The 19,424-nt window shown below is 36.6% G+C and overlaps 1 protein-coding gene across 13 annotated transcripts in view; it reads right to left on the bottom strand.

Moving 5' to 3' along the window:
- Positions 1-19,424, bottom strand: part of BBS9 (Bardet-Biedl syndrome 9) — a 444,745-nt gene that overhangs the window by 401,933 nt on the left and 23,388 nt on the right. For 12 of the 13 annotated variants that reach the window (XR_005983467.1, XR_005983466.1, XM_041727738.1 and 9 more), the window contains 3 exons: positions 15,631-15,781; positions 14,319-14,383; positions 7,812-7,925 (listed from right to left, as the gene is read on the bottom strand). Coding sequence is in view for 10 of the 13 variants with exons in the window: in XM_041727738.1 (XP_041583672.1) it covers positions 7,812-7,925; positions 14,319-14,383; positions 15,631-15,781 (330 nt within the window). In the remaining 3 variants the exon portion in view is untranslated. Of the gene's footprint in view, positions 1-7,811; positions 7,926-14,318; positions 14,384-15,630; positions 15,782-19,424 lie in introns of those variants that run through there. The other variant, XM_041727747.1, reaches the window with a different exon arrangement.

Here is a 19,424-nt window from a genome sequence, read left to right as displayed (position 1 = left end):
CCTCCCCCTGTTCATAAGTGTGCATAAACTCGCATGCTCTATCTAAAATTAATTAAGTCTTTTTAAAAAACCCTCAATTGCACTAAAGGCAAAGTTAGAAAGAAAAGAGCCACACACCTAATAGAAAAGCAAAATTGTGGCACATATAGAAATTGAGAGGTATTGGTTTTTGAAGGTAACATTTCTTTAAGTCTTGAGTTGTCTGTTAACCTGGTAAGCTCAAAATATAAATATCCTCGTGAAAAGCAAAAATTTATAATCAAGACGACTACTTTTAAAACTAAAATCAGCCTATAGATAATGATATTATATTGTACACTTTAAAATCTGTTAAAAAAATAAATAAAATAAAATAAAATCTGTTAAGAGGGATGCCTGGGTGGCCCAGCGGTTTAGCACCTGCCTTCGGCTCAGGGCATGATCCTGGAGTCCCACATTGGGCTCCCTGCATGGAGCCTGCTTCTCCCTCTGCCTATGTCTCTGCCTCTCTTTCTGTCTCTCTCATGAATAAATAATAAAAATCTTTTTAAATAAAATAAAATATGTTAAGAGATTCAAATATCAAATCTTTATGTTACACACATGAAACTAGCATAATGTTGTATGTCAACTGTATTCCAACTTCAAAATCTGTTAAAAGGGGATGCCTGGGTGGCTCAGCCGTTGAGCATCTGCCTTTGGCTCGGGGTGTGATCCTGGAATCCAGGATCAAGCCCCACATCAGCCTCCTCCTGGGGAGCCTGTTTCTCCCTCTGCCTGTGTTTCTGCCTCTCTCTGTGTCTCATGAATAAACAAATAAAATCTGTTTTTTAAAAATCTGTTAAAAGGGTAAATCTCATGTTAGTTGCTATTTACCATCAGTAAAATTATAGAAAGGGGGGATAAAAGAAATAAAGGAAGGAAAGAAGGAAGGAAGAATTATAGTAAAAAAAGGCAAGAAATGTCAAAGAAAGCTAAAAACTGAAGAACCAGATGGCGCTGATAATCTCTACTGAAGTATTAAAGAACGTTTTTCCCATAAACCACAAATTCATTATGAAGAGAAGGCAATAATTCAACATGACTATCAAGCACAAATTATGTGAGAACACATAAAATTTTAAGGAACTGGCCCATCATAATCCAAATAGCATAACTGTTCACATAAAAATGTATCTTACTTAATTTTTTCAATAAAACATTATGGAAAACATTTTGTTTATCAGATTAAGATGTCATGCTACCTCCTCAAAGACTTCTCCTTCCTTATAAAATCTCTTCTCCTCCAGCTATGGCTTTACCTTTCTCTTACCCTTCATAGACAAACCTCCTCACAGAATAGCCTTCCTTTGTGATTTCCATTTTTTCCCTAGGAATTCCTCATTCTAGGGCAACTGGACCAGTGCTCCCATCCTTCTGTTAAAATTGCTCCAAGATCACCAGTGACCTCCAAATGGCTAACTCCAGTATTTTATTTTCAATACTCCAGCTACTTAACCTCTGCCTCTCCTGACTCCTTTCTTACCTCTTGAAATCCTCTTCCATGACATGCTCTGTCTCACCATTTATCTCTTTTTTTTTCACCATTTATCTCTTAATCTCTTGTGTTCCTTCACCTCCTATCCCTACCCTTCAATTTGTCATTCTCAACAAACACAATCATAGTACTCTGTTTCTGGAGTACGACACCCTTCTCCATTAAGATTAGCTTGTGGTGAAAGAAAAGTTTGCCTTACTAAAGGCTTTAAACTATAGGTAAGAAAGTCCATTTGGCAGTCTGAAAATGCCAGGGTTTTTTTTTTTTTTTAAACAAAAATAACTTTTCTTAAATACTCCAAGGGCCAAAAAATAATCTTCTGAAGAGGAACAAACCATCCCAGAGGGAATTTGAATGGCTCAGCCTATGGGCAATGAAAGCTTTATACTGAAGACTATAAAATTGTTCATTTATAGGACACTGGGGTTAGTGACATCCAGATTAAAGTGGATAAAAATGAAGAGCTGAAATAAAATAGGTAACAGTACATTCTCCCACCTTTATGTACTATCCCCTTCATACACACACACACACAATTTATTCAGCCTGAGGAACCTGCTCCATCCTCAAGGCTCCTGTATAACTGTGTATGTCCATCTGTATTATATAAGTTATAATACTTATACCTCATTATACCATAATTTTTATTATCTATATTCCTATTGTCCTCTCAGCTGCAAGCTGCCTGACAACATAAACTACATTTTATTCATCTTTCTACTCCTAGAAACTAGTACAGTGCTTGGGTACTCAGAAGATTCTCAGTAAATGTGCATTGGAAGGATGGATGGATGGATGGATGGATGGACAGATGGACAAATAAATGAGCAGATGGACGGAGAGAGATGATGCAAAGGGAGGACTAACACAAGACTTGTTCTAGTCCTTAGAAGTTCCCATACATCTCCAACAAATCAACTATTTCCCCCCAATGTCCCTTTTTCACACTTGTAAGAGCCATATACATTATAAGGTTTGTCAACTTGTCCCAACCCTACAGGATAAATTTGTGTTAACTGAGGAGATAACTATAGGGTCTCTAAGTCATATTATGACTAAAAGAAGTTTAAGCTCAAATATCTTAATGGTAGCGAGATATATTACATACACTAGATAAAGTATCTTATTTTATCAAGCTAAGTATTTGCAGTTGTTGACCTTTAGACAACACCATTCTTTCTTCAGTGTACTACCAGCTCTGTCAGTCATATAATGCTGTCCTTTTCCAAAGACAATTCTGAATTGGCAAGCTTATCTTAACTAGGTAAAGTGCCATATCAACAACCATTATTGTAGTGACACAATGAAACAAAAGCAGAGGAGAATTTGGCAGAGATATCACTGGTTCCTTTTTTCCACAAAAAGTAGAGTTCAAATTACCAAAACCAAATAAATTCCACCAATTTTAATAACATTTTTAAATCAATTCAAATCTACCTTTTCAAAACTGATTTAGTATCTTTCCAAACTGTAATTTGATTGTCCATGCTTATGCTACTCACTAAATTTTGCAAGCAGTAATTTGTCAATGGTATAAGAAGCAAAGATAAACTACCATTTTTATAAAAGAGTCATACATTCCTTGAAAGAAGAAGTTTAGGTTTAAATTAAAGAAACTACAAACATTTTTTAACTCCAAACACATCTCCCACACTCCTTTTGTTTAAAAAAGCCCAATACAGCCATTAATATCAGTCATTTCTCCCTAAAAAGTATAATATGGAATGAATTTTAACTTAAATTCTGGAATGGCAGGTGGTAGTCTGAATAATGGAAGATATTAAGCAAATATTCTTCAACTAGTTCATAAAACTAGATTTCAAAAAAAAACGAGATTTCCTATTGCTTTACCATTCTTTCTCATTAATAGACATTACATGTAGCTTGAGGTAAAGCTAACCCTACTGCATCAAAGGAATGAAACTTTGAGTTTCTGCAAATGTATAAAAGGTATTTTTGAAAGATTTTCTTAATGAACAAGCAAATAAAAAAACAGTAATCACTCTTCTACTAATTTCAAATCATATATTACCCTCCTATATAAAACCTCTCTGCACCAACCAAAAAAAAAAAAAAAAACCAAATGGAAAAAGCAAGTATCTGATCCAGAAGTTACACAACGTGTCTTCCATAATCTACAAAGAATCAAAGTTGTGCACTAACTTCAGCCAAATCAAGATACACCTCTTTCTGATAGGAAAGTTTTTTCTGAATTAGGAAGGTTAACTTACTCACAGCCCAGACAAGAAAGCATTTTAGTATGGTTAACACCACAAGATTCTGGAAGTAGAGAGTGAGTTAGAATTCCTTCTCTACCATTTGCTTAGTATATCTTAAGTTATTCAATATGTAAAGCACTTAGAGCAGTGCCTGATACAGAATAGCACTCAATAGATGGAGGACAGCAACACACCTCTAGATCTCTGAGGCCTGGCATCACCAAGGAGAGTATCAGAAATTCAAACTCTCAGGTTCAATTCTGGATTTACAGAGTTAGAACCTGCATTTTTATCAAAATCCCACTGTGATTCAAATGCAACTTAAAGTTTGAGAAGCACAGCTAGAAAATATTTTTACATTATATTCTGAGATGTTAGATATTACAATTAATTAAATTTTTGTTAAACCACTCCATTACTTTTCTGCAACATGAAGAAGTTAAATTTATTTTTAGTAAAAGGCAAAGTATTATTTGGGCTCAAAATTCCTCCATTGGTAGTTTCTTACCATACCTTATTCAAAGGCAGAGCCAACTAAAATCCAAAGTTGTAGAGGACTGCCATCTACTGGTAGTTTATTCTGATGCACATGCAAAGTAAATTCACTCTGCCTTCCATACCTTTATAAACACATTTGTTTAAAATGCAGTAAGGTTTTCTCTTTGCTTAATTCCTTTCTTGAAGATTATTGACAGGATTACACAACTAAATAATTTCACAAAAAGGCATCTTAAATACAGAGGAAGACAGAAGACAAAAAATTTTAAGTTTCCTTTTTCAAATTCAGATCAAGTCTAGGGACATTCTCAAATTAAAAGACTGACCAGGGCAGTCCTGGTGGCGCAGCGGTTTAGTGCCCCCTGCAGCCCCGGGTGTGATCCTGGAGACCCCAGATCGAGTCCCACGTCGGGCTCCCTGTATGTAGCCTGCTTCTCCCTCTGCCTGTGTCTCTGTCTAAATAAATAAATAAATATCTTAAAATAAAAAAATAAAAAATAAAAGACTGACCAGCTCACTCCTGGAAAATGTCCACATTTAGGTATACACAGTGACATTAGACTTAGAAAATGGGCTTTGTTTTGAAATGTGCACATCTTGGAGTGACTTTTACTTTCTTCTTAAGTTCTGTCCTTTATACCATTTATATAGTATTTGGCAAGGGGAGTTTTCAGATTGGGAAAAAATTTTTTATAACCTTCTATCTAAATATCTCCAATTCCACATTCTAACCTAAGGAAATAATCAGAAATGTGGATAAAGAGATATGTACAAAAATGTACATTTCAGCAAACAAATCTTAATAGCTTCATAATAAGCTACTGAATCTATGCATCAAAATTTAGTTTTTCTCCTCTAATACTCATTTAGATCAGTTTGAATTTTTCTATATTACAAATAAATATATAAATGTATATACAAAAGGAAGGAAGGGAGGACAGAAAGAGGAAAGAAATAACTATATGGCAACTTGATATGATTTTTCTATATTTTGGATCATTTCCTAATATACATTGTCAAAAGTCACATATAAGCATCCAAGAATATTTCCATGGTTTTCAATAGTCAACTTGCTTTATAAGACTGTTATGTCATTTTACATGGACCCAGGCAATATAAAATATAGACTCTACTACCATCTCTAGCATTAGATTTTATCCCATGGCTAATTTTTTTAACAACTGTATAGAGATATCACCTCTTTAAAGTATACAGTGCAGGTATTTAGTGTATTTACAGAACTGTGCAACAATCACCATAATCTAATTTTAGAACATTTTCATCCTCCCAAAAAGAAAACTTACACCCATTAGTAGTAACTCCTTATTACCTCCGGCAATTCCCCAAATATGGCTGATTTTTACTAATTTACCAACCCCACTATTTTTTCACATTTTTGGTAGACACTTCAATGATATTATGTGTTTCAAACCCATTGAATGCAATAATCACTTCCGCCACTCAGACATTTCTGTTTCAAATTGTGAGATATTCTGCTTAACCATAGGAAGATAAAACATGTCAGAATGGCCTCTTATTTTTTTTTTCAAAAGATACTTTTTAAGTGTAAGGCATAATTTAAGAACTAAGAGAAGTATCATGTAAGTACAAAGTCATCTGATTTTTTCAAAACAATTAGCAATTGTCACTACTTTGGATGTCCATTATTAAATCTAGTGAAACGTCACACAAAAGCAAGGAATCTGTTTTTACTTATTTAAAACTTCATTTTAATTGGGTTAACTTGATCTAGTTAAAAAAAAAAAAAAGGTACAGTGCAATCAATATAACATTTAATATGTGGTCTTAAGAATTGTCTTGATGCTACCAAAAAAAATTAAAACTTATTTTGATTCAGCCAAAACACTTTTTTCTCATATCATAATTTTTTGGTGCACATCTCCAGATGCACAGAATTTAGCAATTTGTCTTTTGAAGATTTTGTAGGGGGAAAAGATTTAAAACAGTTTATTAAACAACAGAGACCTCGGTCCCCTGATCTTTTTTTTTTTTTTTTTTTAGAGAACAGTGAAAAGCAGTTCTGACAGCTGAGGTTAGGAGGAGATACTTCATTGATAAAAGCCCCTCATCAAATTTTAGCTCTTTCTCTCCTCTCTTCATCCAACTCCAGACATCTCCCATACTTCTTAAATAATCCAAACATTCCTATTGCTCAAGTCAAGCAACTCTGCAATCCAGCCAAGGGTTTTGTTTCAAATCACTTTATGTAAAACATTTATTTGTACATCACCACCTAAAATATTCCTGTTAATTGATGCACTCAAATTCATTCTTCCTCACTTTTATTTCTGTGTATGAAAAGAACTGAGTTCACACAAATGACTTCTAAATTAAGGTCATTTTTTTCATGTCACTAAAGAAAAATATAGATAGCCTACAATTTAATACAATGATTAAACAATAAACTCATTAAAATATGAGCCCAGAAAGAGCTAAAATATTATGAAATCCCTAGTTAATATTCCACAGATCATACACACACACACACACACACACACACACACACACAGGTGTCACTACCTGGCTTCTTGTCCTCACTTCAGCATCAGCAGCTCCTCTATCACCCTATCACAGTGAAGTGAGAGGTAGGTGGTAGATAATAACTCTCCCACGCCAACAACAACAGTGTACCCAGGCAAACAACAAACCCTGGTAACTCAGGAAAAGCTCTGGGATTAGGGTAGGCAAGCTGCATGTAGTCCCATGTTTCGTAGAAAAAGATACCCAAAGTGGAAGGAGCCCAGCCTCACTGAGCCAATTCTTGGTAAATGTAATAACCCTTTGTGAAATTCAGAAAAGGCCCCCATCCTCTGGGAGGTTTATTCCAGGTCAGGGCATATGCTTGATGAGCAGCAGGAGCAGAACTGCATGTGTCTCTGCTTGCCCCCAGTCCAGGTGCCCTAATGCAGAAACAGCCTGCAGGACCCCGAGCATTGGCCCCAGAGGTGGGTGAGGTGGGGAGAGGGTTCTGCAGCTTCACCTGGCCTATCACATGTAGGGCAACGATGCCCTATCTATAAGATCAACTACTTCCTTCACTGAGAAAGCAGTCACACAGTTCTACCCAAAAAAGTTCAATTTCAATCAGTTCATGTACAAAAAGAAAATTTTTAAAAAAGACACTTTTACAGGGCAGCCCCAGTGGCACAGCAGTTTAGCGCCGCCTGCAGCCCAGGGCGTGATCCTGGAGACCCTAGATCGAGTCCCACGTCAGGCTCTCTGCATGGAGCCTGCCTCTCCCTCTGCCTGTGTCTCTGCCTCTCTCTCTCTCTCTCTCTGTGTGCCTCCATGAATAAATAAATAAAATATTTTTAAAAAAAGACACTCTTACAAATACCTCTGTAGACCATATAAAAGTGCTGGTTATATGAAAATAAAACACATTTCACATTTAAAGTTTTATTTTTTCATTATTTTGCTTGACCATTTGAATATAAAGGTTTCAATAAAATATGTTTAACTCCCTGTGAATTCATACCCTATGATCCTCCATTTTTATATGGCCAAATATCCTAAATCTGATACTTGCAATAGCAATCATGATTAATGCAAATTACCTTTTACACCACCAAATGATCCATAAGTCATATTGCAGGCTGTTCTCTGAAGATTATGTTCGTACATCAATTTGATCTGATACTGGTTTCCATGTTCCACATTACCCAAGGTTCCTAAGGAGAAAAAAATTACAGAATTGCTTTGTATTTGTTGACATTTAAAAATATTAATTTCCTCTCATCTTCTACACCAATTCTAAGTAATTCAATTTCAGTGAAGTTTAAAATGACAAAGCACTAAAACAATGCATATTATGAATAATTAGCACACTGATGACACAGAATGCCAGCACATTCTACGGCACAAGTCTTGGCTAGATTACACCATTAAATGAAATACCACCGTGGGTAACATTTCTTATCTATTTCCATTACATTTGAAGAAAGTGTAATTATTTAAATAAAAACAAAACTTTCCAATTTCAGTCTGAAATAAATAAGGTTAAGTTCCTTACACTCGAACAATACTAGAGCAAAGGCCTGACTCAAAGTATCTTAGAAAAAATTCCCCATACTTTCAAGCAATTCAGTTTCCTGTCCCACCTCCCAAAATACTCAAGCCCCTAATACATTATATTCTAGTTTGTTTTCTTTTTTGTTTTTTTGTTTTTTTGTTTTTTTATATTCTAGTTTAACAGCGAGATATTCTAAAGTTTCCTTCAGCAAGTATACAGGACAATATGTTTTATTTGAAGTTCATGAAGAAGAATCTCCTTCAAAACAAAGATACCTTTTCTGCATTTAAGAGATCACATGTGCTACAATCACTTTCTATTTCTTTCCAAATTTGAAAAGATTCTTTCTTTTAATATTTTAAAAAGTATTTATTTGAAAGAGAAAGAGAGCACAAACGGGGAGGTGCGCAGAGGAAGAGGGAGAAACAGACACCCCACTGAATACGAACCCTGACCCGGGGCTTAATCCCAGGACCATGAGATCACAACCTGAGCCACCCAGGAACCCTGAAAAGATTCCTATCCTTACTGTACCTTATTTTACTCTCTGGTTGTTAGGCTTTCTAGAGCTAACACAGCTGGAGCTATGTCCCAGTAATCAGGCAAGAACATTATAGTTAAAATAGATAATAGAAAGAAAAAGGATTCAGAATGCAAGTTTTTCCATTAAAAACATCTTTGTCTTTCATTCAAAAATGCAAAATGAAAAACTTAAAATATAAATTCAATGAAATAGTCCCCAAACTGGATAGTATTAGATCATTAAAACAGGTTAAACATTTAAGTCTGTCTATATGTATGTGTATATATATTTATATGTGAGCATTTATTTGTTTTTTGTCCAAAAAGTTTTACCAGTGTACACTGAGGTTGTAAGAACCAAAATATTTCTCTTTCCATTTTAGAAGTGAGGCAGGTATGAAGCACCTGGGTGGCTCAGTAGTTGAGCGTCTGCCTTTGGCTCAGCTTGTGATCACGTTCCCTGTGGGGAGCCTGCTTCTCCCTCTGCCTATGCCTTTGCCTCTCTCTCTGTGTCTCTCATGAATAAATAAAAAAGAAGCAGATATCCTAAGTCAAAAATCACACAGCTGGTAAAGGACAAAGTACTCAAACTAGGTCTTTAGAGTTAGCACTATATATCCTGGTACCTGGTTGTTCACCAATTCACAACTTGGAAAAAACCTGGTAAGCCAATGACAATTTTCCTAAACAAATCAGCCACCTGAAAACATCATTTCCACCTCCACCTTTCTCAGCCTGGCCTTTTCTTCATTTGGAAGGTGAATGGTTGAAAGAGAAAACTAACAGAGGAGGATTCTTTGGAGGAAAGTCACTTCTACTCAGATTTATTTCCTGAAAATGGGAACAACAGATTTCACATCCCAATAGAATAAGAAACAAAGAGAAAGACTCAAATTTGCCAGCTAACCCTGATATAAGAAAGCTTTGTGGAATCTAAATGGTTGTAAAATCAGTAACATCTAGGAATACTGAAGGGTAATCATAACCACATGGGCCAAAAACAAAAGAAAGAAAAGAAAAGAAAAAACACATACACTAAATAACTCACAGCCTTAACCTTAGGAGAGGTCTAGCCTCCAAGAAACCAGAAAAAGAAATTCCAAGAAACATTTGGTTTGTCCCTACAGAAACTACAACTTTCGTTCTATACCTAAAACCAGATCAACCCCTCTGAGTAAGGAATGCACTTACACACGTTTGCTAGCTGAAAGGCCACTGAACACAGGGGTCAGTGTTCAATACTTATACAAACCTGGTATAAAATGACACGAGGATTTGTGTTCTGAAAAAGCTCCAAAGACATCGATAATCTTCAAATTTCAGGTAATAACACTTTTAACACTTAATAGTGGAACTACAGAGCATGGAAAACAATTTCTTCCTTAGATACTACTTTGGAATAAAGGTGGTATCTGAAAAATCTAAAATTTCTGACCATTTTTTTCTAGAGAAGCATCAATGACACAAGATTAAAACTACTTAAACAGGGGGATACCTGAGTGGCTCAGCAGTTTAGCGCCTGCCTTTGGCCCCGGGTATGATCCTGGAGTCCCGGGATCGAGTCCCACATTGGGCTCCTTGCATCATGGAGCCTGCTTCTCCCTCTGCCTGTGTGTCTCTGCCTCTCTCTCTCTCTCTCTCTCTCTCTCTCTCTGTCTCTCATGAATAAATAAATAAAATCTTTAAAAAAAAAAAAAACCTACTTAAACAAAGGTTTTGTCCTGGGATATACAGATTGAATATAGCAAGTGTATCTCTATATAAATACAGTCCATGTATAGCTAAAACTAATATGAAGTTTCATCAATTAAAAAGTAAATAGATTTTAGAACACTGACACTGTTGGCTTTGATTTAAACACTATTTGATTTAAACAAAAAATTATCTGGAAAAAAATCAAAGATCACCTTGACAACAGTTTTTTGTGCAATTTAGGTTACTGTGGAGAAATCTAATGAAGTGAAATGAAATAAAAGCCATTACAGATTATATTAAAAAGTTCATTGTGTTAAAAAACCAAATTAGATTATATAAGTCTATCAGAAGTAAAGAACCACATCTTTTCCCACTCACAGAAAACATTAAAATTCTATAAATATGTCAAATGCTTAGCAAATGCTAGGTTGAGAAGTACACAATTTTTGGGAAAGAGTATTTAAGAGGATATAATCAGTATGGCTTATGCTCACACATCTGTAACCATTTACTTAGAAATTGGAGCCCATCAGAAAGGAACCTAAAATGCCATATGATGCTTTTCCTTTACCAACGTATGATAAGGTGAGCTAACTTCAGTTCAGCAAGACCCTGCTATTTCTCTATATTAAGTATGTATTTGATGACATATCACCCACCAAAAAGAGGTCAGCACAGCAGCCTATGAAGAATTGTTTGGTGTGCCCAGGAGGTGTCCTTTAGTATGCCTCAAATTTTTTTAGAAGGACACAGCATATTAAAAATATATATATATATTTGGGGAAAGGGGCAGATAAGGGTAAGAATGTCAAGCTCAGCTAACATTTTCATCTATTGACACCAGTGGTTTTACTTAAACTAAAAAATATTTATGCTTCCCCTGTTACAGTAAAAGCTAGGTAAAAGTTCAGTCTGGAACCTCAAGAAATATACTCAAGAGAACAAAAACATTAACTTCCCTGCTTCTCAATTTAAGCCAAGCCAGAAAAAATACACAAATTGTCAGCCTCCAAATATCATAAGAGGCCGAAGAAATGAGAGACAGAATAGGGATGTGAGGTGGGGCATAAGGGAATGTAGTTTGGAGAACTCTTCATCCCCAGAGAATACAAAGCTTATAAAAGAATACAAAGAACAAAAGAGTTATAAAATCATCATTCCCATGACAAACAACTTTCATTTTCAACACTAATTTGAAGAAAAATACCATGTCCCATAAACAAGTTGTAACCAAACATGCCAGTTTTTTTCAGCAGGTCTTTTTGATAAACATATACTTTATCACTAGTCTCTTATGCCCTATGCCCCAGGGAAACTCAAGAGGTTTCTCTGAGGAAACTCTAGAGGTTTCTATCTTTCTGGGCCATCATTCAAATGGGACCAGGGAAGGCCAAGAGTCTTACCTAATTTCCTAGTTTGTAGGATTCTTCCCTCTCCTCCCCTCTTAGAGCCTCCAGAAGGGACAAATTCTCCAAAAAGTATTCAGGGGTAACTGTGCACAAGCTCCCCTCCTCCATGTCCTGTGTAACCCAGTTAATAGTATCACCTCACTGTTAACAGCCTTATGGTGGAAAGCAGAGGAACAGCTAGATTCATGCAGTAAAGTAGCCTATATCACACCTCCTCCATTTATCCTGGAACACTAAATATCTGCCCTGTCTCTAGGAAGAGCAACACCTTTTACCATGAAACCAATGGAAGCGTTTACCAATGACAGAGAGGTACTGTATTTGGCTTTAGGCATAAACAGAAAAGTGGAAAAGAAAATGACAGTGGTAAAAAAAAAAAAAAAAGAAAGAAAATGACAGTGGTAATAGAGGAAAAAAAGAAGGAAGAAGTAAAATAACACAAAGTAATAAATAGCCACTAGCAACTGCCTCATCACCACCCAAATATTAGTTCACTTGTGTAATCAACATAATAAACATATGCGGGCAGCCCCGGTGGCGCAGCGGTTTAGTGCCGCCTGCAGCCCAGGGCGTGATCCTGGAGACCTGGGATGGAGTCCCACGTCAGGCTCTCTGTGTGGTGCCTGCTTCTCCCTCTACCTGTGTCTCTGCCTCTCTCTCTCTCTGTCTCTATGAATAAATAAAATAAAATATTTTAAATAAATTAATTAATTAAAATAAAATAAAATGAAATAAAATAAAACATATGCCTATCATATACCATAGGCTAGATTACCAAGCCTGCCTTAGAAATCTAACAGAACTTCACCCCCAAAAAGAGACTACTTAAGAACATCTAGTTCAGAGGCACCAGGGTGGCTGAGTTGGTTGAGCATCCAATCCTTGCTCAGCTCAGGTCTTGATCTCAGGGTGGTGAGTTCAAGCCTCACATTGGGCTCCACACTAGGTATATAAATATACACATACAAATATAGTAAAGACAAATCATCACAAAATTGAAAGCAAAATACAAAGAAAGCCAATGAGTATGAAAAATCCAAACCCTAGAAACTAATATTTATATCAAACTCCAAAGAACACCTCTATACAAGGATTAGGCCCACCCACAAAGAATTAGCTTTATTCCATCCATAAAAAATTTCCTCTATATTGACATCCATGAAAATAACTTTCTCAGCTTGAACTAAAATTTAATAACCAAAACAAAATTTTTTACAGTTACCTTTTATATTTAATAAGGACCAAAATGCAGAAACCAAACTACAATTAACTGCCATACTTGTGCCCACAGAACAGTGTCAGACAATGAAACCTGATTAAACCTCAAACAAGTGCCTTAAGGTCAAGTTGAGTGAAAACAACTAAAAGCCAAGAAATTTTAACCATAAAAAGAAAATACTTGAGGTTCACCAAAGAAAAAGTACTTTAAACCACCATGACTCTCAGCATCTAATGAATATTGTTGTTGTTATTAAACATTTCTTAAAACTCCAGTATTCCTGGAACACTTGGGTGGCTCAGTTGGTTGGGCGTCTGCTTTGGCTCAGGTTGTGATCTCTGGGTCCTGGGATCAAACCCCATGTTGGGCTCAGCTCCTTGCTCAGTGGGGAGCCCCCCCCCCCCACTGTGCTTTTCCCTCCTCCCCATTTGTGTGTGCGCTAATAAATAAATAAAACTTAAAAAAAACAAAACTCGGGATGCCTGGGTGGTTCAGTGGTTGAGTGCCTGCCTTCAGCTCAGGGCGTAAACCTGGAGTCCTGGGATCAAGTCCCACGTTGGGCTCCCTGTAGGGAGCCTGGTTCTCCCTCTGCCTACGTTTCTGCCTCTCTGTGTGTGTGTCTCTCATGAATAATAAAACCTTTTTTAAAAAATTAAATTAAAAAAATTTTTTTAAAAACTCAAGAGTCCTGGATTAAAAGTACAGCATAAGGAAAACAGTCAATGGTATTGTAATAGCATTGTATGGTGACAGATAGTAGCCACATTTATGGTAAGCACAGCATAATGTATAGAGAAGTAGAATCACTATGTTGTACACCTGAAACTAATGTAACATTGTGTGTCAACTGTTTCTTAATAAAAAATAAATAAACAAAAATTTTTTAAAACACTCAAGTATCTCAAGTATGCAAGAATTGGCCTCTATTAGTCACTGGCAACCCTGGACACAATTCCTGGGAAGGAGATTACAAGGAATCACTATTAGAAATTTGAATATGTATATAAACAGCAAACCAGAAAAAATGTAATAGCTAAGTACCTGAAAAAATAAATGAACAAGGGAAAATGTTAACCAAGATAAGAAAATCTTCAACCAAATGTTTTGTGTTCTCTAGCAAGTGAACATAAGTATCTATTCTTATATAATAGTCAAAAGCTGTTTTTCAATACAAATTAATACAAATACAAGAGAAAAAATGTCTTACCTGAGACAGAATAGACACAAAGTTTTCTAGAATGCAACACGGCCAAATGAAGCATTTCAGTACCTCTGAAAAATGGGAAGAGTTTTTAAAAGCTTAAATATCAATTTCAGATATAACCAAAAAATTATAAAATAATTTTAAAAGAGATTATAACCACAACCTGCCACCAGTAAACTAAAAATTTCCCAGATAACATTCAAAACTGAAAAATAAATGTAACAGCAAGCACCCACTTTAACTTGGGCAAATTACTTAATCTCTCTGAGCCTGTTTCCCTTCTGGAAAATAAAAGGTTTCAATTAAATGAAATAAAATCATGTGACAGCACCTTGTAAAGTATAAAGCACCACAGAATACTAACCATTATTAGTAAATGGCATATGTCACTTCCAGCTCAGAAGTTTTATTAAAGGCCCTGAAAATATTTCAGTTTGGACTAAACTGCCACTATCACCAATACACTTCTCAGCGTCAATCAAGTGGTTTCCAAGACATAACACAGTCTACAAATCCTAAGTCCAGTCTTCAAGGGTCAGGTCAGTGGCCAGAATGAGTAAAAGGTGTAAATGGCTATGGTCTGCTGTAGAGTGGGGGCAGACTAGAGGAAGCAACTACTACTCTGTTCTAGGCATATGGCCAAATCTCCACATTTTTCAAGAAAAGCAAGAAAGCAGGAATTTTAGTGAGTTCTCCTAGTTCTTAAGTTCTCTCTCCCCGCACCCCCCCCCCCGCCCCCGTCTCTCATGAATAAGTAAATAAATAAAATCTTTTTTAAAAGTCCTGAATTATTCTCTTAATTGTGCAGGTTTCCATATAAAAAATGTTCAGTACACGGGAACACCCAGGGGGCATCTGGGTGGCTCAGTGGTTGAGTGCTGCCTTAGGCTCAGGTCATGATCCCAGGGTCCAAGGATTGAGTGCTGCATTGGGCTCCCCACAGGGAGGCTGCTTCTCCCTCTGCCTATGTCTTTGCCTCTCTCTCTGTCTCTCATGAATAAATTAAAAATCTTTTTTAAAAAAGGGGGGGGAATACCCATGTAACAATATCCAGAAAATATACTTCACTCATGGATAATCTTTTTTTTCATTTAAAAATCCGTAAAAATAGCACTGAGAAGGGCACTTGATGGCATGATCACTGGGTATTATACTATATGTTGGCAAATCAAACTTAAATAAGCAAATGTAATTAATTTACATTAATTTAATTAATTAAAAAGAAAAGAAAAAAAGAATCCATAAAAATGACAACAGTCAAGGAATGACATACTCCAAATAAGATAAAATATCAGAATTAGTGAGCTGTACTTACGAAACAAACTTCCCTACTTCCACTTGCAATATTGGATCTCGTAGATGCACTTCTAGAAGCAAATCTTCAGCTTGAGCTCCATCTCCTGTTTTTACAGGATGGGGGTTAAAGATTCTTAGGTATCCCATGAAGCTACCCACAATTATTTTATCTGTAGAGAGATGTTTATAAAAGACATAAGAAGAAACAAACATTAGCAACAAAATTTCTTTGGAAATAAACTTTCTAATGTCTAAAAGAGAAACTTAAAAATAAAAAGAATTGAGTCTTGTTCCATATATAAAGGCCAATCTGCCAGCATATGATATAAATAAAATGAATTTATTTTAATAACATAGCTTTTCAAAAACAACTTTTTTTATATGACCAATATTCAAGCATACTAACACATTATGTATTTTTCCTAAGCCTTCCTTTGGTGTCAGTAGTTCTAATTTAACTCAGTCAAAGCAAATCCTTTTACAAATGACTAGTTAGTATAAGATTGTAAACTGATTTCATCACAGAGTGTCAACTCTATAGCTATCAAGATCATCGTATTAAAAAGAATTCTGAGGCCTCACTAGATAGAATGCTCTGATTAATAATGTCTGTACTTGGACGCAAGACGGGGAAATGGTAAGATAGGTGTTGTGGGTTGAATTGTATCTCCCTCAAAAAGATATGTTGAAATCCTAACCCCCGATGCCCGTGACTTTATTTGAAAACAGGGTCTTCACAGATGTAAGCAAGTTAAGTTGAGGTCACATTCAATTAGATGTCCAATAAGACTCTCTTATAAGTAGAGAAAGTAGGAGGGCACCTGGGTGGTGCAGTCGGTTGACAACTCTTGGTTTCAGCTCAAGTCATGATCTCAGGGTAACAGGTTCCATCCTTGCGTCAGGCTCCATACTCAGTGTAGAGTCCACTTGAGACTTTCTCTACCTCTCCCTCTGTCCCTCCTCTCTGTGCACATGCTCACTCTCTCTCTCTCTCTCTGCCTCCCACCCTCTCTCTAAAATAAATAAATAGGGACCCCTGGGTGGCTCAGCAGTTGAACGTCTGCCTTTAGCTCAGGGCATGATCCCAGAGTTCCAGGATCAAGTCCCACATCGGGCTCCCTGCAGGGAGTCTGCTTCTTCCTCTGCCTATGTCTCAGGCCTCTGTGTGTGTGTGTGTCTCTCATGAATAAATAAAATCTTTTTAAAAATAAAATAAAGCCTTAAAAAAAAAAGAAAGAAAGAAAGTATGGTGGGGATGGGGCAAGAGGGAGAATGCAAAATGAAGACATGCAAGGAGAAGATGATCATGTAGTAATGGAGGCAGAGATTGGAGTGATACATCCACAAACCAAAGAATGCCTGGGACTGCCAGAAGCTGGAAGAGGCAAATAGGGATCATAGAGGTTTCAGGGGTAGGACAGGCCTGTCAACACCTTGATTTTGGACTTCTAAGCCTCTAAAAACTGTCAAAGAATAAATTTCTGTTGCTTTAAGCCACACAGTTTGTGGTACTTTTTTATGACAGCCCTAAAAAACTAATACTTTAAGTGTCAGTTTTGAAATTGTTGTATTAGTATAGAATGTTGACTTTTTTCAAACTTCCTAAAAGTACATACTTATTTACTGAGAGTTTATCACGTGCCAAGCAATGGTCTATGTAGCTTTTATGTACTAACTTATTAAATCCTCACAATAACCCTATGAGAGAGGTACTATCCTGGGAATTTAAACTCTGAATAGAGACATCAGGAATCTGCTGCCGGATGAACTAATGGCAGCCCCCCGCAGTTCTATACCATCTCTGGAGCCATGCTCTTCCCATCTTCCACTGAGGCTTGGTCAATTCAACTCTTCCTGCATTTGGGAAATCTATGTCACTCTCGCTCCAATTCCTCTTTTATTTATATTTATCATAGTTGTTTCCTGTAACTTGTGACCAAAAAATTCATAAAGAAATTGGCAACAAAGAATAAACTGTAGGTACCAATTCCTGCAGGGATATTTGGAAACTTGTTCTTGAGCTGAGTTGGGACACAAAGCAGTAACACTCTAGGCAGGGTTAAATAACATCGTACACAGTGACAGAATGGTTAATCATGTTAATACCCCCAGGTATCTGGGACTCTGTGCCCACTACAGGTGACACTCTGGTGGACTGGACAGCTGCTGCCCCAGGCCAACTGAACAGGAAAGAGGAATGCCAAACCATATAATAAGATGGCTTTCCTAAGGGCACTGGGTAATTCAAAATAAGAGAAGGATAGGTTTAAACCATAAAATTCCCATCTCAGGGTAAAGAATAAAACTCAAGGTCCTTGGGACTCTGCAGAAAGAATTTCTTCCTTCTTACATCAGTGAGGTTTAACTACTAAAAATCTAATTCAGGGACTGATTCTGTAGGTTTTAAATTACAGTAACAAATGAGTTCACAGTCTCTCCAGGTTTCTTACATAAAAGTAAAGACATTCATCACAAAGAATGGGATTACAATGTTATATAATGAGATTACTGGCAAAGTCTAGAAGGTTTGGATATACATAAACCTCCAAACTTTTCTAAAACACTCCCCACTGAACTTCCTATGCATCCCATGCCCTAATCCCTATTTCACTCACTGAATAACCAAGACTTATTATGCCTGGGTGGCTCACTGGTTGAGCATCTGCCTTTGGCTCAGGTCGTGATTCTGGAGTCCTGGGACCGAGTCCTGCATCATGCTCATCGTGGGGAGCCTGCCTCTCCCTCTGCCTCTGTTTCTGCCTGTGTGTGTGTATGTGTGTTTCTCTGTGTCTCTCATGAATAAAAAAATAAAACCTTTCTTTAAAAAAAGCTTAAAAACAAATAAATAACCAAGATTCAACTTCAACGCAGCCCTATCTTCAGAGATAAAATGAAGCCAGGATGATGAAGTCCACATGGCAACAATTTAACGCCTAGAATCTAAATGTGTATGTACAAGTATTAAAATAGCAGGACTTTTATAGTTACCAGATCTCAGGTAACAGTCTAATTCTCACAGATTTCAAGCTATGATTAATGGGATCCTCAGGAATAAAATTATCAGGCAACTCATTAAGACTATTTTTTGTCTCAGTGTTTTATTTATTTTTTTATTACTGAGTAGTATTCAATTGTAAGAAGGTCCTATAATGTGTTTATAAAACTCAAGCCTTTTTTGAAATCTATAACCAAAAATATTCCAGGTCAATGAAAAAGAAGACTAATTCAAGCCATCACATAGACAGTCATAGCATCTCATCCATTTCCACACTGAAGTCAATTTAGACTCAGAACCCCTTGATTAAAGACTACATAACGTAGAGATGTTGCTGTAACACCACACATGCCCAATATAAATTTTCCTTAGATCCTTCCCTACAGGATCAACAGTCATTTTTCTAGGTGCACTAAGGAAAGGGAAATACCCAAACCTTGTGAGAATTCTGAATATTGACTCTGAGTTACTAATTCTGGAAGTCTAGATATACAATACTGTTGCTCTAAATTTTTTATTTCGTTCACCCAGTAGGAAAGAAAACCCAGCCTATGATTTCTCACCCAGTTTCTGAGAGTTGAAAGGAAATGTTATTTTCACAGAAAATGGTCAAACATCCTTTTGGTTCCCTAACATGTACATGAGGAATATTATATGGGGAGAGCTATATGGAAGCTAATGGAACTCTATCTCCCGAACAGAGAAAATCAGTATCAATACCATGACCAGGGGCACTGGGCCGGTTCAGCTGGTTAAGCATCCAGCTCTTGGTCTCAGCTCAGGTCTTGATCTCCGGGTCATGAGTTCAAGCCCCATGT

Source organism: Vulpes lagopus, chromosome 13 (genome assembly GCF_018345385.1).
Source record: "Vulpes lagopus strain Blue_001 chromosome 13, ASM1834538v1, whole genome shotgun sequence".
Taxonomy (NCBI): Eukaryota; Metazoa; Chordata; class Mammalia; order Carnivora; family Canidae; genus Vulpes; species Vulpes lagopus.
This window is presented reverse-complemented; position numbering and strand designations above follow the sequence as displayed.